Here is a 25,821-nt window from a genome sequence, read left to right as displayed (position 1 = left end):
CTTAATTGATGGCACAAAGAATAAAACAACATATTAGGGGCTTGGCATCATTATGTTAATAAAAATGACTTAAATAATTAGTCTACTACCAAAAAAAAAAAAAAAAAAACACTAAACTTCAAAGGTATTAGCATATGCTCATTGCTGATAAAGAAAACAATCACTTTCTAAATAGACAACGTGTTTAGTTAGGTGAAACTAACCAAATCTTACCTAACATTCAAAACTACATGACAATGACTATCTTAAATGCTGTAAAATGATATGCTTTATTCCTTTTTTTTTGTTGATGGTTATCCTATGGCAGCTGATATCCACACTTTTTGGAGCAACAGCAGAAGCTAATTGTATGCTCTTACAAATCTGTAAAAGCAGATTCTGAACTATAATTTCTTCCCTTGGGCATCTTTTCCCAAGTTCTTGTTTTCATTTTCTTGCTTTTCTTGAATGCCGGTGCTAGCAGGCTTGCTTGCTATTATTATCCCCAGATTTTGAGCTCCCGGCTAAAATTCCTTGGCTGCGGCTCACGGAAGCAGCCTCCTCGTCGAAATGTTTGCTTCGCTCGGCATCTTCATCCGCAACATCAGCACGGTGTTGGTCCTCTTCCTTGTCACCCCTGTAAATAGAGTTATCATTGGACTACAAAGGAATGAAACGAAAACCATATGAAGGTAAGTCCATAAATAGTTTTTCACACACCCACGAATGACTAGGAGTTTCATTGAGGAAAAAGGAGAGAGAACAAGGGAGAAAGTCCCTTCCAATCTTGTTCAACATTTTTTTTTTGGGAGAAGGGGGAAGGAGTTTAATGGTTCCCCTTTGTCCTCCAAGGTGTTGGAATTCATTACACCACAAATCAGGCACAAAAAGTTTCAACTCCTCAAAGGGGAAGTACATTTTTGTAATTACAATTGCCCTTCCCCTTCCCCTCTCCTCCACCCAAATAAAACATAAGTATTTCTCCTCCCACTATTGTTGGTTTTTAATTTCCCAACACAAAAAGGTAAATAATCGGCCCTTCCTTTCCTGCTTCCCCTGCCAAAACCTTCCTCTCATTTTCTCATCTTTTTTCCATGCACAGTAACAAGGCAGAAACAGTTACTGCCCAGCATCTTACCAGCTCCTTCAAACATATTTTATGGAGCTTAACAGAGTCAACGTTTTATTAGCTCAATCCATCCCTGAACTATTTCATTCAAAAATTTTCCGCAATCTAGCCTAACAGAGCTGAACATAAACTTCCAGCTCAACCCTATGCGTAATTCAGTTGGCCTGACTTGATTGCCACTTAACGTATAGTTCAGGTTGTACCAAATTGAAAATGAGAGCCAACAAAAGAGAACTGCAAAATTATGTACCCTGAATAAATGACGAGTCCAATAACAACAGCAGCAAATGCAACATAGTACCTCCAATCAACCTGCGAAGAGCATCAACATAAGATAAGAAGGAAGATTGCATTTGTAATTGTACTTGAATTCTCACATGAGATGTGAATATATTTAGCTAGTTAACAAACCTTTTCATGGTAAGCAAAGATGCGAATCAAGACAGACCACATGTCTGATGTTAGCAAAGACAGGTTGAGCATTGTTGACCCAGTCATCTGCAAATAATAAAAGTCAGGATACACATAAAATAGTGGATACTGTTTGTTTAAACTATCCAAAAGGTTCTCAAGTTGAACCAGTGTCTGAGTAAAGCTCTCTTTTGAATACCTCAATATAATCTGGAATTCAGAAGTTCTCTAAAATATTTCGACTATGAATTTAACGAGATATGTATTAAAAAAATAAAATAAATAAAAAAGAAGGGTTAACTCCTGAAGTATCCATAATCTTGAAAAATATAAATTCCCAAAAGGTAAGACACAGAGACAAAGATAGCAAGCTTGACAGACATATTTAATAACATTTAAGGTGAAAATTGAAAACAATAAGAAGCATAACAAAAAAGAAATTCTAGGTCCTTATCAACAAAAAGAATCTGAAAAATAAGCTAGGTACAGTACATGCATATACACAAAGAAAGTTTCAGTTCAAGATGATGACCATAATCAACCATTATCCTTTATTCTCTCAGATATTAATTTCAAGATTTTCATACCAACAATGGTTCAGCTTCTCAAAAATATAGTAGGAAGAAGCCTTTGGGTAGTCAAATCTATACCTTAAGTAGGACTGGGACAAATGAGTAAAACAGGAACATTGCCACTGAAAATCCAACAAATGGAAGAGCCTGAAAACAAGAATATTAAAAATTAACTTAAATAATAAGCAACACTGACTCTCGTGTTAAATTAGCTCTAATAATAGCAATCTCTCGTCTCAAACCTTTCTATGTACTGAAATTAAAAGGCATATGAAAAGTTCTATAAGTGTCTGATTCAAGTCGTTTTCTCTCCAATGATTTTTCCTCTCAATCATTTCACTAAAATTTTAACTAAGAAAAAAAAGGAAAAAGAAAGAAAAGGCATGGAACTTACTGCGCCAGCTGACCAGTGAATAGATTTGAGCTCGTTGCGCTCAAGAATGCTTCTATGGAGACGTCATTAAGGGAACAGAACAAAAAAAAAAAAAAAAAAAACCTTCTCTTCCTTTTTTTTTTTTCTTTTCCATTTTTCTCTCTCAATAAGCAAAGAGAAAAAGGTGCAAGTAGCACAAATTGGAGATGAAATGAGAGAAGGTTTCCTAAGATGGTTTGGTCATACATAAACCCTCATGTGCTCCGGTTCATAAGTGCGATATATTGGAGGGTGCTAAAAAGGGAAAATATAAATCTAGAACCACATGGAGGGAACTTGTCTCAAAAGGCCTACTACTTCTTCACATTAGTGTAAGATTAGCCATGAATAGATGGAATAGAAACAAAAGATTCATATCTGATCTCAACTAGATTGGAATTAAGGCTTGGTTGTTGTTATTGTGTAATATGCAAAGAGCATGAGACAGCATTTAAGAAAACCAAGCTGTTTCTGAAAAAAGAAGTGTACTATATCATGAAGATTTTAGAAAAATGATCAATTTATGAAAACAAATATCAATTTTAACTAATAGTAACAAGAGAACATCATTTTGGAAAAAGAAAAACAAGAAACTTGGTAACTATATGATTCAGTCCTTGCAAGAAATGAACACTCTGAAGTTAAGGATACATTTGGATAGCACTAATGATAGCACCAAAAATGCCGAGCAGCGACATGAGTTCAACTCTATCTGCATTCTTAACAAGAAATTCCTGCACAACATTTCAAAGGGACAAAAGCGGTAGACAGATAGCATTTGTAAGACAGCAATATAAATCAAAGTTCCAAACCACTAAAACATACTGCTACTTTCAGCCACCATTGGGTTGCATTCCCAACTGTACTGATAGATAAAATCAAGGAATTGTACTTATTAAAGAAAAGGAAAATATTTCAAGTTCATACTGAAACTTTGAAATCAACAACTGAATAATATTGCAAAAATACGTGAAAAAATTAAGAAGTATAAGTTGACTTGAAGTCAACTAGAGCTTTCTCATAATGATCACTCCAATAGAAAATTCTTTTTCTATCTTTGTCTAACCTTTTTTTATATTTTATATATTAAAACTTTGCGATTATCAAAGGTCTTCTCAGATGGTTTAAGGAGTAGTGCCACGAATTCTGTTTATTTTGAAAGAACTGCTAATGCTGCCTAATGGCCATGATGGTAGCAGTTTATATCTAATGCTCCACACCAAGAGTTCACCATTTTGTTTATACTGTGATAAAATAGACAGCATCAGGAAGGATGGTGCATGCAATAAAATTTTATGACAAGAACTTATTATTTGTCAAATTCATGAGATCAGAGATGCAATTCTTTTTGTTTACTCTTAACTGGATACTTGTTTTTTCCTTTCTTTGTGCTTTTTACTCTGTGGTCTGAAGAACACAGAAAGGATAGACTGCTGAACTGAGCAGATCAAAGACCAGGTTCAAAGGTTTTTCCAGGGTCAAATATCTATGAATCTTATTATATATTCATTTTGCCTAGTGCAAATCTAAATACTGACTGTTAAACTGCATTTATTGGAGTTTCACTACTAATTACTTCAGAAATTATAATCACTATTCAAAATTTAGAATTTTCTTTTCGATGGTATTATTACCAGAACAAAAAAAATGTTATAGCCAGAGCATAATCTTTCTTTGGTATTGAGATAAACAATATTACCCTTTTATTCAATAAACTACAAAAATAAAAATAGTTCCTTTCTTTCCTTTTATTTTCACAAATATTTTTATTGGCTTTTTTTCTATAATCTTCCATTCATAATGAAAGCATAATCTTATTGGATTGTTTTTTAAGAAGAATGCTATATCATCTATCTGACATATAAGTACTGATATTTTATATAAAACACTGGGTATCAACTCAAAACCCAGAAGAAAAAATGGTAGAGTTTAGCAATGAAATCTATTTCGATTGTATTTTTTTGAAAATTGATTTAAACATTAGCTTGATAAGTTGCCATATGAGAAAAAGAAATTAATACATTGTCTATTCCAATTTGCAAATTTTGATGTTATTTATTTTATGGTGCTGCTGATACACTTAGTTAAGATCAGTAACAATCAATTCTAAATTTATTCACTGATTTTGCAACTTTATTATAAATTATTTTACACAATACCCAGGCTAGTGCCCGATTAGGACAGCAAATAGAGGAAGGAAGGCTAAAGCATGAGAAAGAATGATTGGAATGGAGCAGAAAGACACTAGAGAGATGGTAAAACAAGGAGAAAATTCTTCTGCAAAAAGAGATGGGACATGTTATGCACAAATATACCAAGACCAAAGTTCCACTAAGGTCTGCAACCTTGGAACACATCCATATTAGCTTACCTCACTGACATTACTGACAGCATACAGCGTTGCACCAGCAATCACAAGAGCATCTCCTTTACGAGGATTGCTCCCTCCTACAATAACAAATAACTCACTGAGTAGTTATTCATATTATAAATTAAATGCATACAAAATAGTATATCTAAATATCAAAACATCACTAGATTCACTATTATTACATTCTACATAAAGGCTATTAATTAAGATTATTGGCCTCAAGTTTCCAATTCAGAAAAGTTTCAAAGAATTGGAAGATAACTGGAAAAGTGGAAGACAACCCTTAGAAATTCAAACACAACAGAAGGCACACTAGTTCACTACGAAAAAATTAAAGGAAAAAAGAAAGGGTTTGCTTTGTATAGCAACATTTTAAATTATAGCAACCTAGCTGCCCAAGTTCTTAAGGACTCAAAATCTTATGACTTTCTGTTCCAAAAATTTATAGATAAAAGGTTTTTTTTTTTCTTGAGCCAAATGACCTCCCTGTGATTTTTTTTTTTTCTTTTTGGAGAAAATTACTTTGCATCAATTGCATGTAACAACACCACCAACTACTACTACTAAGCCTTAATCCCAAACTAGTTACCAATCCAATGTAAGTTATGTAACACTCAAATAAATTTAAAGTTATTTTCAGGCATTTGGAATTTGAAATACACTGAAAATTTTAATTTTCCACCAAAAGCTTGGGCATGAAGTTAAACATTTGTAACTTGGTTTTGCATACAGGAATAGAAAATAAAATTATACAAAAAAGGTAAAGTATAGTGAACAGCAATAACAGATGATAGCCATTAGCCAGTATTGTTGGTATTTGGTTGGTGAGTGGTCTGTGGATGTTTGCCTAGAGATTCTGGGGAATTCCTGACCAAAATGTTGTTAGGGTTTGAAAGCCTGATCTCTGGTACTATGGGTAGGCCTTTGATCATTGCCAATTACTTAACAATTAAATGTGTATTTTATAATTAAAAAAAATGAAGGTTTAATCCTAACATCCTTTTAACATTTACAGTTACCTTTTAAGAACTGAGAATAAGTCACAGCGAATTTAATGGTACAATGTAAGTTTACCTGATCGGTCGCCTGCATGAACATCAGAAAAAACAACCATGACCAATCCAGCAACACAAACAACTACTCCAGCTATCTTCTTGTATCTATACTTTGTGTGCAAAAAAAGCCAGGTGAGAACCATAACTGCTGGGATTGACCAACAATCCAGCAGCATAACACTCGTAAGAGAGGTGTACTGATAGGCCTTCACGACTGCACAGAATGAAGATAAAAATCAATACCTAAAACTGGAAACATTTTTTACAATCAAAATTTCCTGCTTTTCAATGATATTTATGTTATTTTGAAAGTTAGGCTAAAGGCCAAAGACAGCAGCGTAAGAAATAGATGAACTATATAAGCAGATGGATTTATTACTACAAGACACTCACCTAGAAAGTTGGCCTCTACATCTACCAATGCAAGAATTACATAATAATACCATTTTGCCTGCAAAAAAAATCCAAAAATTAAATAAGGTAAAGGACAAAGAAGAAACAGGAGAAACCCATTAAAGAGAACATGAAGTGATTAGTTCCAGCTTATTCCGCGCCCCCCCCCCCCCCCCCCCCCCAAAAAAAAAAAAAAAAAAAACTATCACTTTGGACTGATTTGCATCTCAAGAGCAGACTATCGAGCTCTGAAAATTATTTTGTGAGGTACTCCTTTTCACCTTTGAGTGACTAACAGCAACTTCCTCAATTCTTTGGCTCCCTGCTTTCTCACACTCATTCACCAAATCCTCACAACTTAAGAACAGTCAGCTCATGAGCAAACTGCTTCCTAATTCACCACCATTCAATTGCATAAATGCTCTAATAATTGAAATTTGGAAAACAAATTGGTAGTCTCCCATTTAATTCTACAATAAGTACACAAACTGCTGAAAAGAAAATGATGGACAAATGCACCATAAAAAAAAACCAAGTTATGAAGCAAAGAGAGCCACCTTAAGCGCTTTTCTTCGATAAAGCATAATACTTCCATAAACAATGGCCAAGAGCACATAGTTGAGCAAAGACTGAGAAGTCGGTGCATTAATTCCTGCATTGAAAATCCAAATAAAGATAATCAAGATACCACACAGTATCAATACACAATTTGTTGATAGAATGAAAAGAAAATTAGAAATCAGGAGAAAAGAGGAGAGAATGGAGAACATAAATAACTAAGTTCTAAGTATGAATTTAATATTCTAAATCCCTTCTTTCATGGGACAAAATTCCAACAATCCACGAACAGTAACCATTTTCCATTCCCTTTTCCCCTTTATTTTCTTTTGGCTCAGAAAAGTACTTCTTTCCAAAAGGACGGTTGAATAACCAAGAGATAGTACGTTCTACAAAGAATCTAGAAGAAAAAGAATAAATAAAGAAAATTAAATTATTTAAGTAATTTCTTAAAATTCTAAAAAATTACCAAGCATTCAATAACCAACATGTTTAAGAATTTCAACTGTTTGAAAATCTCTAAATCGGAAAGGATTTTCTGCATTCTTCCATATATTCATCAACAAGAAACAGTAATACAGCAACCAATTATACATCATATCAACAGGCTTCTTTTAAAAAAATAAAAAATAAAAAAAAGAGAGCGAGAGAAATGTTTAACAATCAAACAGAAAATTATAAACCTCCAAATCTGAGCAATCAAAATACACAAGAGACATATTTTAACAACAATTAATTAGCCAAGCTTAATTATAGCAATTAATGGAAGAACAACATACCAATTACAAGATACTTAGAAGCAAATATACATGTGAGAAAGAGAATAACCTCTTTTAGCAAGTTCACTTGATGAAAATCCAGTAGAAGTGATGAGCAATGATAGAAACTGCCCTAAAGCAAGACCCACCAATGTTTTCTTAGTCCAAATTTCTTTCAAGTTCATCATCCTCCCTTTCTCTCAATTAAAAACAGTCACAAAAAAACCAACTAATAAAAAATGGTAGCAATTTTTTTTTTTGACAAGCGTCACAAACCCAGCAAAAGAATAACCAAAAAGCTAACAACCCATTGATTATATCGCTTTTTTAGTTGTAGAGAGAATAAATTTAGCCCAAACAACCAAAACTCAGTTGAAGTTAGTGATAGTGTTGAAGAACAAAGAACAAAGAACAAAAGCAAAAGCTTGGTGGTGAAATGTACAAGTGATGGGGAGTGAAAAGGAGAGTTTGTTTTCTAATTGGAAACTCCAAAATACAAAAATATGACTCTAAAAAGTTCACCAATTCTCTGTTGCGAGAATGTCTCTGGCCACTCGAATTTGGTCTGCGAATTTCACGATTTCGGCAAATGCTTTCTTTCATTTGTTTATTTATTTATTTTTTCTTTCCTTCTTTCTCTATTCATTGACAGATACAATGGAACTAAACGAAGTCTATTGTTTGATTAAATACTTTGGGAGGTTAACTTCGGTACGGCCCATCTCATCATAGTTTTTTTTTTTTTTTTTCAATATAAACAAATTTAGGAGAGGAAATTCAAAGATTTGTGAGAATAATTGATGATAATTTTTGTTTAATTTCAAGTTAATTGAGTTTTTATTTAGGCACTTGTCTAATTTAGCATCCAAATAACACATTTTCTATAGTTTGATTACAATATTAAAAATTAGTTATTAGTATTAAAATTTAGTTATAAATTTTATATTTTAAATTTTATTACTAAATATGAGGGAAAATGTATAAAAATGATGTTGGTGACACGTGATAGCCAGTGGTTACTAGTGATTAGTAAATTAATAAATGTATATCTATAAGATAGTAATAAGTTTATCGATATTCCAAAAATATTTTTTTAAAAAAAAATATAAAGTCATTTTTCTTAAAACAGTTTAATTTTTTTAATCAATAAAATAGACTAATTTTTCTGATATTTCAAACCTCGGAAAATTTGAAAAATATTTTTTAGACAAGTTACTTTTGAAAACAACAAAATCTTATTTTTTTTTTCAAAAAATTTTTAGCCGTAACAATGAAAAATCTTTTACAATTCAAGAAAAGGAACAACACTTCAATTTGAAATTTTTTCCTCAATCACCAAAATTTAGAACTAATTAATCATGTATGATATATATTTTTTTTAATTCTCGCTTCTCGTCTTAGATTTTTGATAGATTTAGATCATATTAAGTAATATTAGCTACTTAGAATAATAATATTATTCGATAAAAATAATTATTTAATTAGTTATTTAATTTATAATAATTTGAAATAAATAGTTGACGGAGGGGTTTAAGTGGATTAAAAATTAAAAAGGACAAAATATTTTTTATTTTTTGAAAGACTTTAGACTTTGGATGGACAAAAGACATATGATTATAATAATTGAGTAATAAAATAAAAAGAATTTGTGTAAGAGAAGACCCAAATGTGAGTGGACCAAAAGCTTAATGGATAATCCTTTTGACCATTTGATTCCCATTTCCCAAGAGGCAAAGGAAAAAAAAGATAAAAAGAACAAAAGAAAGGGACAGAAAGTCTCTTTTATGAGGTAAGTATGAGGTAAGTGGGTTGTTGCATTGTATCTTTGCATATGTAAAGTTGAAGCTTCAAGCTTTTTTTTTTTTTTTTTTTTTTTTAAATATATAATTCGTTAATAGTAATATTAAGAATTATAAACACTTGTATAAACTAGATGTAGAATTTTATTTTTAGTGGCTAATGGGATTCGCTAATCTTTTAATAAATTAAAATAATTCATTTTCTTTTGAATAATAAAATTAAAATTAAAAAATATAATATTATATCTCTCCGGTTGAAATTGATCTTGATAAAAGATATAAATTTTACCTAGTCTATTGATATGGATGTTAAAATAGTAATTCCTCTAGATTTTCTATAACTGGATTATTTTTTCAAGAATTTGTAACATATAAAAAATACTTATGAATTTTCTATCACTGTGCATCAATAACATCAGCAGAGGAACAATTTTGAACAAACAAAGATATAGAGGAGAAAAATAATACTCTGCAGTTTCATTATTATGTAAAAAGTAAATTAGACAGAAGGAATCCTAGCTATTACAACTAGTTAAGCTAGTTATTACACTTTTACATAAATAACCTTCTAACTAATAACTATTTACATATATTTTCAAATATGCACTACTAAGCTTTATTGATCGAAATTTCTCATCTACAAATCAAAATTTAAAATCTCTAACCAAATAAAATTAAATATTATAATTTTATTTAGTAATAAAGCCTCACAAAAAAAGAGACTGCCCTCACAAAAATAGGGAAAAAAAATTTCAATAAGGAGACAAACCAACAATAACAGACGAACAAACAAAAATAAATATATTATAAAAAAAATAGATACGAATTTATTAAAGCAAAAGAAATCGGAGAAGATAGTAAAAAGCATCGGTGGTAGTCCCAAATTAAAATTAAGGATAGAAAATTAGAGAGAAAAAGGAGAGCACTTCATAATAGCTTCAAGCTTTTTTAAGACTGTTTTAAAAGCTTTAATTAATTAATAATGGCTAATCGAATATTAGTGATTTGTCTATTTCAAAATTTCAACTATTGAACAGAAAAAAATACTCGATGTCAGTCCTCCTTTTTTTTAAAAAAAAAAAAAAAAAATGGAAGTTCTTCAAAAATATTGCCAACCACCGCTAATCAATATGGTTTACTAAACACAATCATTGCTCATTAGCACTCATTGTAATTTATCATTTTTATATATTTTTTATTATATTCGATAACGAATTTTTAAAAGTAAAATTTTAATTTTAAATATTTTAAAATTTAAATATTTTTAATTAATTTTAATTTTTCAAATAAATAAAAAAATGAATTATTTAAAAAAATGGTTTTCAAAAACAAACGCAACTAAAAATTTTTTTTCTTTGTTTTTTTTTTGAGAGAAGGACCTAAAGGTCCATTTGCTTTACTATAAGTGTTTGCAGTTGCACCAAAATAGCTTGAATATCGCCGGTTTTACTCGTAAAATAATTATTTTATAATAAATGATTTAAAAGTAAAAAATCAAAATTACAGAAGATTGAAAATTAAATAATCAACTAAAAATTGAAAATAATTTTATTTAATTCGATTTTCACAAAATTTGCTCACTCCTATTTATAAATATAGATTAAAACATGACCAAATAACTTCCTTTTTCAAAGAATAATTTGTTTTCTAAATATCAATAAATACATTATAATTTTGTAAAATATATATGTTATTGGCTTTCTTTCTTTCTTTCTTTTTATTTGACAGATTCCATTTTCTGAGCTTTGACTCCCAAAAGAAAGATTGTGTGAACTAAATTACTGGGATATTTTTTTTATTATTTCTTTAACTCTTTTCAGGTTGCACTTTTGCCTCGTTCAAAGTGGCGCCGTTTAGTGATAGAATTACCATCGTCCATTGTGGGGAGTTGCTGTCCACACCACAATCTTTTGATTTCAGCTTTTTTTTTTTTTTTTTTTTTTTTCCACCTAAAAAGATATCTTCATTCTTCTCCCCAAGAAGGGAAAAAAAGTATCTTCATTTTTTTTAAAGTAGGAGGTGTCTCTTTATATTTTTTATGTGGACTAATTTTTTTTAATTTTTAATATTTTCATTAAGTATACGGTGTGCTTTCCATAATCGAATTTATATATTTTTTTATTAATTATTTAACCAGGCTTATGATATATATTTTTATCTCATTTCAATTATTATAAATTGATAGAGTAAGAGTTTTTTTTTAATTGAGTTAAATTTATGAATACAGTTTGATTCGTTTTGAGTGATTTTGAATTGGTTTAGATTGGTTTATGAACACAATATCCCTAGGAACTAGAGGTGGCCAAAATCCGGTTTTCGGAACCAGAGCCGTCAGTTCCGAATTGTTGGGAATCTGAACAGGTCTGAACCGAAACTGGTCCAAATCGGTTCGGTTCTGATTCCACCTGTTTTGGAATCGTGAACCGGTGTTTCCAGCTTCAGTCGGAACTGAAGGTTCTAGTTCCATCTGAAATCGATTGGAACCGTCCGAAACCGGCCAGAACCGGTTTGAAATCGATCGAAACCGTCAAAAAATTGGCCAAAAAATCGGTCAGAATCGTCGATTTTAAAACTATTGAGGAACTATAATCGGAACCGTTAATTTTTCGGTTCGGTTCCGGAACCGTGGCCACCCCTGCCAGGAATTATGATGGAGTGGTGATATTGCTGGACTTGAGTAAGCGGTAAAATGGATGGGCCGATAGGGATTTATTTGGGCTAAATGGGTGTGGGTATCCATATAAATATCCAACCCATCTCACACTACCGTACCCATCTAAACAAATCCATTTGTTAACGAGATGCTTTACTTCGGCCGCTTGTTTTGCAAGGACGAAAATCATTTAACCAGGTCGGACCGGTCGGTTGTGAAAGGAGGGCAAAACTATAATTTCGCAATTATCATCACATATCTCACGGATGATGTCAGTCAGATTCACGCTCATTCTTCTCGCGCGTGTCTTCCATTTATTATTATTAAATTCAATGTTTAATTGTTTAATTAGGAAACCGCACAAAAAGATAGAAAAAAGAAAAATATCTCCATCTACCCAATGATATGAGCGCGTGTGTTCTCGGGCTTAAGAACCGCGGACAGCTATTTTAAGCTGAATTGGGCATTTTCGTCATTTCAGCAGGCGAAATCCAATTTAAATAGAGGAGCTCGGCCTTGGAAGCCTCACAATTCAGATTATCTTCAATCGATAGAAGTCCTCAGAAGCATTCTTTCTCTCTCTTAAGGTGTGTTTTTCTCTTTTCAATTTCTTAGTTTATTGATTTTATAATTGCTATTTTAATTATTGGATTTTTTGATTCCTTTTTTTCGATTATATCTTCGTTTTTTTGTAAGATCTGTTTTTATATCTTCTTTGGTTAAATTTGTTCCGAATCGTTGCTTGATCGTTTTCTTTGTTGAGTTATTGCGATAAAAGATTTTACCTTTTCATGATTTCCTGTAATTTCTTGAATTTTGTAAATTAGGGTTTTTTTTCCTTTAGTTATGGCTTCAATTATGAACCTATTTCTTTTGCTCTTGATTAGGTATTTAAGAATGATTCAATGAAATAGGCTGATTGTTTTGATTAGATTATGTTTTGTAGATTGTAATTATATGATATTATTTGTTTTGAATACTCCCTTATGTTTTTATTTATTCAGCTGTGATGACTTATCTATGTTGATTTTAATTTGTTCAAATTTTCAACTCAAATGTAGAAATTTAGAAATTTTTTGGTGGTAAGCTGTTTTAAACTGAAATTGATTTGGTGGCTATGAAAATTATGAACCTTGTTTAGCGTTTCTGATCTTGTCCTGTGGTTGTTATGTGAATAGATGCAAATCTTTGTGAAAACCCTTACTGGCAAGACCATCACCCTTGAGGTGGAAAGCTCAGACACTATTGACAACGTAAAAGCCAAAATTCAGGACAAGGAAGGGATTCCCCCTGATCAGCAGAGGTTGATCTTTGCTGGCAAACAGTTGGAAGATGGCCGTACCCTTGCGGACTATAACATTCAAAAGGAGTCAACCCTCCACTTGGTTCTCCGTCTTAGAGGTGGAATGCAAATCTTTGTAAAGACACTCACTGGCAAGACAATCACTTTGGAAGTGGAGAGCTCAGACACCATTGATAACGTAAAAGCTAAGATCCAGGACAAGGAGGGCATTCCCCCAGATCAGCAGAGGCTTATCTTTGCTGGCAAACAGCTTGAGGATGGCCGTACCCTTGCCGACTACAACATCCAGAAGGAGTCCACCCTCCACTTGGTGCTACGTCTAAGAGGTGGCATGCAGATCTTTGTGAAGACCCTCACCGGGAAGACCATCACCTTGGAAGTTGAGAGCTCCGATACAATAGACAATGTCAAGGCCAAGATCCAGGACAAGGAGGGCATTCCCCCGGACCAGCAGAGGCTCATCTTTGCAGGCAAACAGCTCGAGGATGGCCGCACCCTTGCCGACTACAACATCCAGAAGGAATCCACCCTCCATTTGGTGCTTCGTCTCAGAGGTGGTATGCAGATCTTTGTGAAGACCCTCACTGGCAAGACCATCACCTTGGAAGTTGAGAGCTCCGACACAATAGACAATGTCAAGGCCAAGATCCAGGACAAGGAGGGCATTCCCCCGGACCAGCAGAGGCTCATCTTTGCAGGGAAGCAGCTTGAGGATGGCCGCACCCTTGCCGACTACAACATCCAGAAGGAGTCCACCCTCCACTTGGTGCTTCGTCTCAGAGGTGGTATGCAGATCTTTGTGAAGACTTTGACAGGGAAGACCATCACCCTGGAGGTAGAGAGCTCTGACACAATAGACAATGTGAAGGCTAAGATCCAGGACAAGGAGGGCATTCCCCCGGACCAGCAGAGGCTCATCTTTGCAGGGAAGCAGCTTGAGGATGGCCGCACCCTTGCCGACTACAACATCCAGAAGGAGTCCACTCTCCACTTGGTGCTTCGTCTCAGAGGCGGTATGCAGATTTTTGTGAAGACTTTGACAGGGAAGACCATCACCCTGGAGGTGGAGAGCTCTGATACCATTGACAATGTGAAGGCTAAGATCCAGGACAAGGAGGGAATTCCCCCGGACCAGCAGAGGCTCATCTTTGCAGGGAAGCAGCTGGAAGATGGCCGAACTTTGGCAGATTACAACATCCAGAAGGAGTCCACTCTGCATCTTGTCCTCCGTCTCCGTGGAGGCTTCTAATGTTGTGCTAACGCGTTTCACTTTTAAACTATGGGTCTTGCAGACTGTTTTTCATGGGTCACACTGTTGTATGGTTGTGGGCATTGTTAAATGGATTTGAATAAGTTGAACTCTTTTTGAAATGGCCTGTTATGTGTTCCCTGGCCATTGTTGCTTTTAAATTTCAGACTTTTGTTTTAGTAAGTTTGTCTTGCTATCAAGTTGAATTCTACTATTTTATAACATCTTGCGTTTTATTGTGTTTCTTTTTCTTGTTTTCTTTAGATTGTTACTGTCCTTCCGCTTGTGCTATATATGGATACTGGGATCTGTTGAGTACTTTTGTTCCTTGCTATTGGAGTTAAGCTGTCGTGTGTTTCGTGGTTTAGATGTTGGACTGCTGTGAACTGATTCAAAAAATTCTTACATAATGGTGACTAAATGTGACCTCTTTTCTCTTTGATGAGGGATGGCGTGACATTAAGATCCATGCTTGTTTACTTTGGTGGATTGAAAACTTGGATTGTTGCGATCTGATCCCCACAGCTTTCCTGGGTTGTGAGATTGTTTGTTTGGTTATGAATTGGATATATTAATACATGAAATGTGCAATATTACAGAGTTTGAACTTTAGCTTGCTCCACTTGACAAGCTCAAGAATCATTTAAATGAACGTTTGATTTTTAGGTGCAAAGTGCAAATAAAATCGAAGTATGTTTCGTACGTTTTAGATATTTTTTGACAAGCTGTTGTGTGTTTCGTAGTTTTAGATATTTTTGTGCCCTATTTGATGATGCAGATGGCAAAACTGCACGTCCCCATTTAAAAAAGTTGGAAGAGCTTCTGAATAGCTCTAATTTAGCTTCTGCAAAGAATCATAACAAACCTGAAAAGCAGGATTTAGCACCCATTTAGGTTCTAGTATTGCAATGTTCTACTGAGGATCTAAAAGTAGGGATTTTAACAAATTGTCTCTAGTCCTAGCTTGGATTTCAAACCTGTGACTTGCGGATGAAGTACGAATCATGTATCCACAACGCTTGATGTTATTTGACCTGTTTTATTTTCATTTTCAATGGACTGGTATTTCTCAGCCTTTTACTTTCCGCTTGTGTGGCTCTTCTCCTACTGTGAAAAGTTACGGTGAAGCCTGTAGGGTAAAATTTTGTATTTGTTTGAAAGGATGGTGGATGTGCACTGTTACAAAGACATCAATGTATTTTCCATCCACAATTAGGCCAATTTTGCTAAAAAAACCAATCTTGATGGAAATTCATGCCAGTCTATTGAAATATGGTATGCTCACAGTGAATATTTGTCCAAGAAATTAATCTTATCTTAGAAGAAATACCAAGAAATTCAAAACTGCCCATTCATTAATGTCCAACTAAGATATGTTTGATCTTTTATTCAATTGAGCAAGACTAGTCCATCTGGGTAAGAATTAACATTTTGAACGTCAACTTGTAAAATCTGTAATTGCATTTGATTGTGGATTCAATTCTCTGTGTTTTATGGACTTTGCTCCTATACATGCTTGTAAATGTGGATTTGCTGCTGCTCAGTTCACATTTTCTTTGGTGGTTTTGTTCTATATTTCTCTCTGATTCATCATCTGGACCATTAGATAAAGCTTTCCCTTGTCACGACAGACAAAACAAAGAAGACAAACTTGTAAATGAATTGTCATTTTGGTGAGAGATCATCACTAAACTTTCAACTAATTAAGGTCTTTGAATTCCATGCTTCAAAGTTAATTTTGTATGATTTTGCTTGGACAGGCTATGAATTTCTGTATTTAATGTAGGTCTAAGAACATAATTTTGGTGCTATTCACTAATTTTCAACAACTAAGTCTGGAATGCAATTGCAGCAAAATTAAATTATAAGGTCAACAATTTAGTGACTACATTGAAAAAAGGGAAATCATTTGTCGGTGGGATAAAGGATTTGCTGAGTTGACCAATGAACCTTTTAGAGAGTGGGAACTTTAGGACTTCAAAATATCATGATTTTTTTCACAGAGAGAGCATCCAATGAAAAAGTACTTCAAGAGAAACTAAGTTACAAAATCTTATCCAGTCATCCTCCGGTGGAACACCTTTCCAGCCTAAAAAGGGTTATTGTAGGAATGCATTCTTTAGTATAAAGACCCCTAACAAAGTACAGTTGTGCATTGGTTTTAGCAAATCCCTGAAATTCCTGTTAACGGGAGCTGTAATTGATCATATCAAGACAAAGAAGTCAGCAAAGTTGCATAAAGTAATAACAAAACAATAAATAAAACTCCTCTGCATTTTCCTACAGTAAATGAAGCTAAATCAACAACTTCTCTCTTCAGAAAAGAACAAGAATGGTAAAACCAAATATATTCAAGAACCCTCTACTGAAACTTTTCCTCTGCATTATTGTTTTCTCTTTTGCCTACCTTCTTGGCATCCAAAAAAGTAATTTTGATTCTACTACTCCTGCACCTCCACCTGTTTCTGAAAACCAGTTACAGTCACTTAACTGTACAAAACTCAACATCTCATTGCCTAACCTTGACTTTGAGCCTAATCTTGATTTCGAAGTACACCACTCTCTCTCTTTCCCTCGAGAAACTATCAAAGAACTGCCTTTCTTTAACTTTTGTCCTAATAACTTCACAGATTACATTCCTTGCCATGACCCATCAAGGGAAATACTTTTTACAGCTGAAAGATTCTACAGTAGAGAAAGGCATTGTCCTGAACCTAGTGAGAAACCTAGGTGTTTGGTTCCAAGGCCTTTGGGATACAAGAAATCATTTTCCTGGCCTAAGAGCAAAGACTACGCTTGGTTTAAGAATGTGCCATCCAAGAAACTGAGTGAGTCGAAGAAATCACAGAATTGGGTTAGATTGGAAGGTGATTTGCTTGTTTTTCCAGGTGGTGGGACTTCCTTCGTAAAAGGAGCCAAGAGTTATGTCGATGAGATTAGACGTATAGTGCCTTTAAAATCTGGAACTATAAGGACTGTTCTTGATGTTGGATGTGGTGTAAGTGACTGCTATCTTTAGACTATTTGTGATGTTTGTTTGGGGGTTTGTTTTACATTTTATGTCTAGGATTTTTTTCTCATTCTTGCTTTTATCTTTTTACGGTATATTTTTTGGATTTGTTTAAATCTGTCTTTTCTTATGCATTATTGTTACTGATAAGCATTAGAAAATTGTTTTGCAAATAGTAATTGTCCCATAATTGCAATTCTCTGTAAGTTTGTGCTTCAAATGAAATTATGCGAACTCTGTTCTCAATTTCTAGACCTTTTGTCTTCAAATTTAAAATGTTATTTTCATGAAGCTGATTCAAGTAAATTTGTGATGAACAATGAATAAAACTTCATTTCATGCTGCCACAGGTTGCAAGCTTTGGGGCCTCTTTAATAGACTATAACATCTTGACAATGTCAATTGCTCCAAGAGACATACATGAGGCTCAAGTACAGTTTGCCTTAGAAAGAGGTCTTCCAGCTATGCTTGGTATACTTAGCACCCATAGACTGCCATTTCCATCAAGATCATTTGACATGGCTCACTGTTCAAGATGCCTGGTGCAATGGATTAATTATGGTACTCTGATTATTTCTTTAAGTTTAGTGTCTGCCATCATAATATTATTATAACTTGCAATAAAGTTTTGATATTTTCACCTTACAGCTTTTGATAGCAGAAGATGCTTATGAAATTATAGGAGGAACTAAAAATTCTAAGAAATAAACTAGAGTATGGTGTTGTTTTATTCAAAACTGTTTCATTTTTGGTGGAATTAATTATTTCAAAACATGCCTCTTTTGAAAATGTCTAGGTGGAGTTTATCTGATAGAAATTGATCGAGTGTTGCGTCCTGGTGGATATTGGGTATTATCTGGACCGCCTATAAGTTGGAGGACTAGCTATAAAGGTTGGGAGAGAACAACTAAGGACTTGGAAAAAGAGCAAGCCAGATTGGAAGATCATACTAGGCGGCTATGCTGGAAGAAAGTGGCAGAAAGGGGGCGTCTTGCAGTGTGGCAAAAACCAACTAATCATATTAACTGCATAAAAATGTCAAGAACTTGGAAATCTCCTTCTTTCTGCATTAACACTGATCCTGATGCTGGTTGGTGAGTTTGTTGATTCAGTTATAATGGAAACTTTAGCCCACAAAACATAACCATTTCTGTCTGATGCAAATTTTCATAAAGTCCATTTCTAATTTCCTGTATGAAATGATCATTGACATAATTTCTGCTAAGCAAACTACTATTATGATTTAAAAATCTTCTGTCAAAATTGAACATAATTGAATCTTTACATGGTTTAACAGGTATAAAGAGATGGAACCATGCATTACTCCTCTTCCAAATGTGACAGATATCCATGATATATCTGGAGGTGCTCTGCTAAAATGGCCAAAAAGGTTGAATGCTGCTCCGCCTAGGATTAGAACCGAAGGAATTTCAGTCAAAGCTTATAATACAGACAATCAGTTATGGAAAAGAAGAGTTGGACATTATGAGAATATACTAAAATCACTTTCTCAAGGTAAATATAGAAATATAATGGATATGAATGCTGGGTTTGGTGGTTTTGCTGCAGCATTAATTAAGTATCCAGTTTGGGTGATGAATGTCATTCCTTTTGAAGCAAAAAAGAATAATCTTAGCATTGTGTACGAGCGCGGCCTTATTGGAACTTACATGGATTGGTAAGAACAGATGTTTTCTTCAGAACATTATATAAATTCTTGTTTATTTGAAGGTAAAAGTTACTAAATAGTTCAATAATCCTGACTTGCAGGTGTGAATCCTTTGATACATACCCTAGAACATATGATCTTATACATGCATATGGTGTATTCAGCATGTACTTGAACAAGTAAGTAATTTGGTTTTCTTGATTCTTTTCTTTGTATGAAAACTTATGTCCAGTTTGAATTTATAATGTTTAATGCAGGTGTGACATTATTGATATCCTGCTGGAAATGCACCGGATTCTTCGACCGGAAGGAGCTGTTATAATAAGAGATCATGTCGATATCATTGTGAAATTGAAAGGCATTACAGACAGGATGAGATGGGATGGCAAAGTTTTACATAGTGAAAATGGACCCCTTCATCCTGAGAAGATACTATTGATTGACAATTCTAAATAAGTATCCATACATTCTAAACATTCTATAAACAGCTTTTAGTTGTTCCCAATGTCTTAAATCGCAGTTTTGGTGTTGGTGTGGCAGTGTTTGCAGCTAAATTGGTGTTAGAAAAAGACTATCAGCTGCCTCAGTATGTCACAGTCAAGGTAATTCACTTATATAACAGCTGATTTACACATCAACTAGCATTTGGGTGGTCCTGTTTAAGCCGTAGGAGATGAAATTCTCATATACAGTTCTCGGAGGAGTCGTTTCTGGTTTACCTATCTTAATGAAGTTTATGACTGATTCGATAAACAACTCGAGAGTCAGGCGATTGCATATGATATAACTAGTAAGTAAAAGCATGGTTGTTGCTAACAGTTTATAGATTAGTAGTAGACAAGACATGTTGATTGTCATTTGGCAGAGTTATGATCATTCTTTTAACAAGCACTGTTGACAGAACTGTGAAAATTATTATTGATGGAGAAAACAATACAAGAGATTTTTATCCATTATTTTTTTCATCAGAGATGAATCTTTAATGCAATGTGAGGAATTCAGTTGAAAAGGATTAAAGTTCTTATTCTTATCAACTGGGGTTAAATATTGTCGGAAAGCATTCCAAAAAATAGTAGTTTTTGAAAGCTCTTTTTCTTCAATAGCAAACAAAAGAAATGAGTCTTTTTAACAGTCTAATTTTGTGATTCAGAATCACCAAACACAATGCTAATAATTGAAGATCCTAGATCTTCACCATCACATCCACCACCATTAGGATCAGCATTGCTGCTGTCACCACCACCACCACCACCACCTATAAAACTTTGGACAAAACTTTGACCAATCTGTTGAGCATTACACACTCCATATGAGCATCAAACTCGCAAGCTCCACACCTGTACAGCCAATGATCAGTCCCTATCTTTTGACATATATCACAAGAAAACCCTTTATTGATTCAAAAGTAAGTTGCAGCATATGAGAGTGAGATTGATGAGAAACTGAAAGTGGGTATTGAGCACATGTAAGTGTGTATATGAAAACCACAGTAGTTACAATGGTAACTAAATCCATTGCCGTCACGGCCACAGCCAACGCAGCTGAATTCCCGCCTGAGTTAGCTGGAGTTGAAATATTTAAATGATTATATCATAATAACAGCAATTTGTGATCCCGTAATATTGTTACATAAGCATAAAATATAAATTTTTTCCTAAAAGAATTTCCAAAACTTGTAAAACGTATCCACGTAAAAGATTTTTTTTCCCATTATCCTTTGAAACATTCAAAGACAGATTTAACACTTAACCCATTTAACTTGTGTTATAATTTTGTCCCCCATTTGCTAAAATGTTTTCGCTCCACCACCACGCTTCACTGGAAATGCCAGTGACCAAACGTAAATAAGATAAGATATGATAAACATTAACAATAAAAAATAAATTGGGGTTGAGGCAGAAGTTAAAACAATTATTTTAGGAGAGTCAAATGCATTTTTTGAAAATTTTTAGGGGGTCAAATTATAATTTTTTATATTTTTAACGATCAAAATATAATTTTTTACAAGAGTTTTTTTAAAAAAATAATTATTGGGGTGGCCTGGCCCCCTTTAGCACTCGAAGAGCTTTGCCCCTGAGTTACGGCTTAGCCTGACACTACATGAATCGAAATCCACTGTCATAAATATAGACGATCTAGGAAGAAAGGCTCTGATTGGAGAACGCTATAGTGATAACGTTTCAGCTGTCCACCCCTTTTATACGTTGGGGAGCTCTGATTGTACGGCTTTTTCTTATAAGGGGTCTATTTTGAATAAGCCAATTCAATTAAGACCATACGAATATATATATATATATATATATATATATATATATATATATATATATATATTGCTGAATATTATTTTATTATTAACTGAAAGACTAAAAAATACGGTAGACCTGGTAGTAACAGAGTCAAATCCTATGAATCACGGAGGAATGATAAAAATTTAAAATTCAATTGAATTTCATATTTTAAATTATATTTCAAACAAAATTCGATGATTTTTAATGAATTTTATATTTTTAATTCATTTATTTCCATATAAATTGAATATATAATTGATGAAACTAAATTAATTAATTACAGGAAATAGTCGTGAAAGTACATTTACATATTTTTTTGAATTTTTTTGATTTGGTCCACTGCACATGGAAAATGATAGTGATGTCCAAATGAAAAATAAGTAAAAGCCATAGTCATGCCAAATAGCGGACTTTCAAATATATTTTTTGATTGGCAAAAACGTTTAAATTTTATTGAAATAGTCAAAAAGAACTTAATAAGTCAGGTTTCTATATTTTCGAATATATACCATCATCTCCATCTTTCTATAACAAAAATGGCCTTAGACATATATATATATATAAAATAAATAAATTGAATTCTTTAGTTGTCACATTGGCCGGATCAATAGAGTCATTAGCTTGATTAATAATAATTTATAAAGTTCATGAATCACAAATTTTAATTAAAAATTCAGTTGACTTCAATTTAAACCTAAGGATTAGATCAACAAAATGGTGATATGTTGAATACCTCATTTGATCTTCCAGCCTTCCAAAATTAAATTAATTTTCAATTTTAGCCTAGGATTAATTGTATGTAATTTTTCAAATTACGATAAAATCTGTGCAATTATGGATAAACACCCTTGAAAATAAGGATTTATTAGGCAAAATTAGCTTTTGATAGTTATTATTTTTACTAATAGCACTTACCTGTTAGTTATTTGAGTAAAACGTATGTTAAAAATAAACGTTCCATGAGTTAATTTTTTCTAAAACGCTACTTTAACCTCTAGAAAAATGCTATAGGTATATCAAGCGATAGGAAAATATTTCATAGTTAAATTTCAAAAATTATAAATTTAATAATTAACTAAGCATACTTAAATTATCTAAAAAAATGCAAATCGTTTGCATTATTTTAATTGTTATATTTTTTTTTATAAAAAAAAAAATAAAATATCATTAATAGGTAAGCCATAGTATTGTGACAAATGGAATAAAATCATACATGATATTGAAAATCAATTTCAAAACTTGGGTTTGATTTTCTTTTCTTATGATTACAAAAATGAATTCAAAGTTGATGAAATTGAAATAATATTATTCCAATCTATAATTAAGAAAAAAAACGTGTTTTATATTTCCTTAATTGAAATCAATTTCAAAACTCGTGTTTGATTTTCTTTTCTAATGACTTAAAAATTGAATTGATGAAATTAAAATAATATTATTCCAATTTATAATTAAGGAAAAAGTGTTTTATATTTCCTTCATTTGGTCAATAATGGAAAAAAAAAAAATTTAAATAGAGTGAACAGCATAGGAGAGAAAGATATCAACCTACTCTCAAAATTATTTGACAATAAAGGAGTGCACAACAAGTTGGCATGGACAAGCGCACAGGTGAACTATATAATAAATTAATAATGCTAAAGAAGAGTGTCTTGTATGGAAAAATAAATAAAAAAATAAAAAGCAAGACAAATGTAATTTTCTTTCTAAATTTCAATAAAAGAGTGCTTGAATTTTCATCTTTTGATATGATAAAAGGAAAGAAATAAGTAGAAAATGACCATTAAATAATCTCATGCCCAAAAAAAAAAAAAAAAGAATATTAAAAGTTGAGGTCAACATTCAATCAATTTGATTCGAACCAAATCGAATTGATTCAATTGAATAAATTAAAAGTTTTTTAATTTTAAATCAAACTGAAAACCGTCGTCATTTTCAATTTAATTCAATTTTAATATTTCTATAAATGTAAGTTTATTATTGAGTTTAACAAAATCAAACCCAATTAAAAATTTTCAATTTTTTTTATTAAAATTGAAATTTAATTAACTGTAAAAAAATCAAATCGAATCATTTCAATTTAATTTAATTGGCTCGGTCTTAGTTAAAAGTTTATTTCAGAGCCGGTTGTTTTGCATTTAGTTTGACTGGGTCAACTATATAGTTTTTTATTTTGCAGAATGATCAATCCTTAAACTAAGATTGGTTGTCCTTACAAAGGAGGACATCAATGTGTATAGATTTCGATATTTTCCTATGAAACTTCCAAAGTCATCAAGTGGGATTATTTTAGGTAGATGGAATATGTTTTAGTAATTTTTATTTTATTTTATTTTATTTATATTAAGATTTACACGTCAAGTCAGCTTTAACAATAATAATTAAATAAATAAATTATTCAAAAAATATAATTTTAAATAATTATTACATGTGTCTAGTGTGTATAAAAAAAAAGAATACATTGTTTGACTCATATTTATTTGTCATTTACTTGAATTTATAGGAAAATGAATTTCATTTGAATCAGTGAACGTGTGGAGGTGAAACAATCTAGAAAAATCTCCCACGTGAGTTCATCATAAAAGCAAAATGTAATTTTTTTTTTCTTTCACATTTTATTTATTTATTTATTTTAGGAATGCAATAATATTGTGAGCTAGTGCTTTGTAAACTCCTTCGTATTCTGTTTATCTAATCGACTTTCATATTGAAATTATATTCGGCAATAATTTTTAAATTAATTTTTAATTTTTTTGATTAAATCAAAACTCTATCTCTATTAATTATAGCGTTCAATATCATAATTTTTATAATAGTTTTTAGGAATTGATGAAACTTTTTATGAAACGTTAAGTACTATAATGTTTAGATTTATCGTTTAACTTTTAATTACATTATTTTAATAATCATATACCCAATCATAATTAAATTTTAATTAAACAATTAATTTTTTTTGTCATTTTTCAAATTTATAAATACAAGTTTTTTACATTTGCTTAATCAAATAAACACGTCAACTGTTTTAGAATTTATATTATAAACTTTCCAAAAGAGACATTAACCATCAATTAAGCATATTATAATATTATTTTAATCTCTAATTACACTATTAAGCATTCACTTAGTATTATTTCAGTCAATTTGATCAAAGTTCCAACTTTCCATTGATAGAAAAATCTTTTAGCTTAAGCATTTAGAAAAGATATTTTTGTCAAACTTCAAACATATATCACACATCCTCGTTAATTAAATCACGCTACAAGCTTCAACGTATCTCTAATAATATGATTATAACTCAATTTTATTCATTTAGATCAAAAATCCCAAATTCAAATCATAGAAATTCATCAAACTTAAGAATTTTTTTAATCAAATATCCAGTACACATTAATTTAGCCAAAGTCATCAAATTCCCCAAATTAATTAAAAAAAAAAAAACATTGTCTGACTCATATTTGATGTGTCATTTTCTTGAACGTGAAGGAAAATGAAATTCCTTTCAGTCAGTGAACGTGTGGAGGTGAAACAACATATATATTGGACCACTGGAAAAATCTCCCTCGTGAGTTTATCATAAAAAAATGTAATTTCTTTCAATCACAAAGTTATTCTAGGAATGCAATAATATTGTGAACTACAACTTTGCAAACTGCTTCACATTTATTCAGCGCCCGCTGATTTCGATTATCATATTAACAGCCTTTGAACTAACTTTTATTTTTTTGATCAAGTCAAAACCCTATTCTATATTAATTATAGTGTTCAATAACATAACTTTTATAATCGCTTTTAAATGTTGAGTAAGCTTTTTATGAAACGTTAAGCACTCTAATATTTAGATTTTTAGCGTTTAGAATTTAATTAAATTATTTTGACAAACCATATTATTTTTTCCTCCCAATCCAGCTAATTAAACAATTAATATTGTTTTTTGTCAGTTTAAATTAAACCGATATTTTTACCGAACATTTTTAATTTAAATCGATAATAGTTACTACAACAACTAATAACTATTACAACACATGATATTGCCGAACCGACCTTAAACCATCTCAATCCAATAAAAAACAGATTATTCACGTGAGATAGAAGGTTGAAAAAGGTGATTAAAATATATGTTGTTACCTAAACTTGCATTTGGGAATTAAATAAGAAGAAACCCAGAGCTGACGCTTTTTGTGTCTCACATGCCATGACAAGCAATACAAGTTGCTT

At 32.2% G+C, this 25,821-nt stretch overlaps 3 protein-coding genes across 4 annotated transcripts; 2 read left to right on the top strand and 1 right to left on the bottom strand.

Moving 5' to 3' along the window:
* Window positions 1-112: 112 nt before the first annotated feature.
* LOC105629278 (uncharacterized) lies at window positions 113-8,291 on the bottom strand. The gene is given in 12 exon segments (XM_037635607.2): window positions 113-461; window positions 463-616; window positions 1,359-1,420; window positions 1,520-1,606; window positions 2,170-2,238; window positions 2,486-2,537; window positions 3,155-3,237; window positions 4,875-4,951; window positions 5,949-6,143; window positions 6,323-6,380; window positions 6,880-6,974; window positions 7,709-8,291. Coding segments are annotated over 12 exon segments (1,128 nt in total). The 5' UTR covers window positions 7,827-8,291; the 3' UTR covers window positions 113-383.
* A 4,228-nt stretch (window positions 8,292-12,519) lies between these two features.
* LOC105629279 (polyubiquitin) lies at window positions 12,520-14,887 on the top strand. The gene is made up of 2 exons (XM_089715323.1): window positions 12,520-12,677; window positions 13,269-14,887. Exon 2 carries the CDS (start codon window positions 13,269-13,271, stop codon window positions 14,640-14,642), a length of 1,374 nt encoding a protein of 457 aa, XP_089571449.1. The 5' UTR covers window positions 12,520-12,677; the 3' UTR covers window positions 14,643-14,887.
* Window positions 14,888-16,802: 1,915 nt separating this feature from the next.
* LOC105629281 (S-adenosyl-L-methionine-dependent methyltransferases superfamily protein) lies at window positions 16,803-20,286 on the top strand. 2 transcript variants are annotated; one of them, XM_012210843.4, is made up of 7 exons: window positions 16,803-17,640; window positions 18,003-18,213; window positions 18,449-18,746; window positions 18,950-19,167; window positions 19,270-19,330; window positions 19,423-19,500; window positions 19,579-20,286. In XM_012210843.4, exons 1-7 carry the CDS (start codon window positions 16,975-16,977, stop codon window positions 19,775-19,777), a joined length of 1,731 nt encoding a protein of 576 aa, XP_012066233.1. In that variant the 5' UTR covers window positions 16,803-16,974; the 3' UTR covers window positions 19,778-20,286. The 2 variants fall into 2 exon arrangements, with proteins under 2 accessions (XP_012066233.1, XP_012066231.1); XM_012210841.4 differs by having other exon boundaries at window positions 16,804-17,640; window positions 18,950-19,330.
* The last annotated feature ends 5,535 nt before the right edge of the window (window positions 20,287-25,821 follow it).

Source organism: Jatropha curcas, chromosome 1, assembly GCF_041381405.1.
Source record: "Jatropha curcas cultivar XTBG-Jc1 chromosome 1, XTBG_Jcur_1.0, whole genome shotgun sequence".
NCBI classification, from domain to species: Eukaryota; Viridiplantae; Streptophyta; class Magnoliopsida; order Malpighiales; family Euphorbiaceae; genus Jatropha; species Jatropha curcas.
The sequence above is the reverse complement of the archived record's forward strand: the minus strand, read 5'-3'. Positions and strand labels throughout refer to the sequence as shown.

What these genes read in the sequence shown, in the direction of transcription:
- LOC105629279 (XM_089715323.1), top strand. Translation starts at nt 13,269, where the DNA reads ATGCAAATCTTTGTGAAAACCCTTACTGGCAAGACCATCACCCTTGAG.
- LOC105629281 (XM_012210841.4), top strand. Translation starts at nt 16,975, where the DNA reads ATGGTAAAACCAAATATATTCAAGAACCCTCTACTGAAACTTTTCCTC. An exon ending in TTCTTGATGTTGGATGTGGT is followed by an intron (nt 17,641 to 18,002) that starts GTAAGTGACTGC and finishes ATGCTGCCACAG; the next exon opens with GTTGCAAGCTTTGGGGCCTC. An exon ending in ATTGGAACTTACATGGATTG is followed by an intron (nt 19,331 to 19,422) that starts GTAAGAACAGAT and finishes CCTGACTTGCAG; the next exon opens with GTGTGAATCCTTTGATACAT.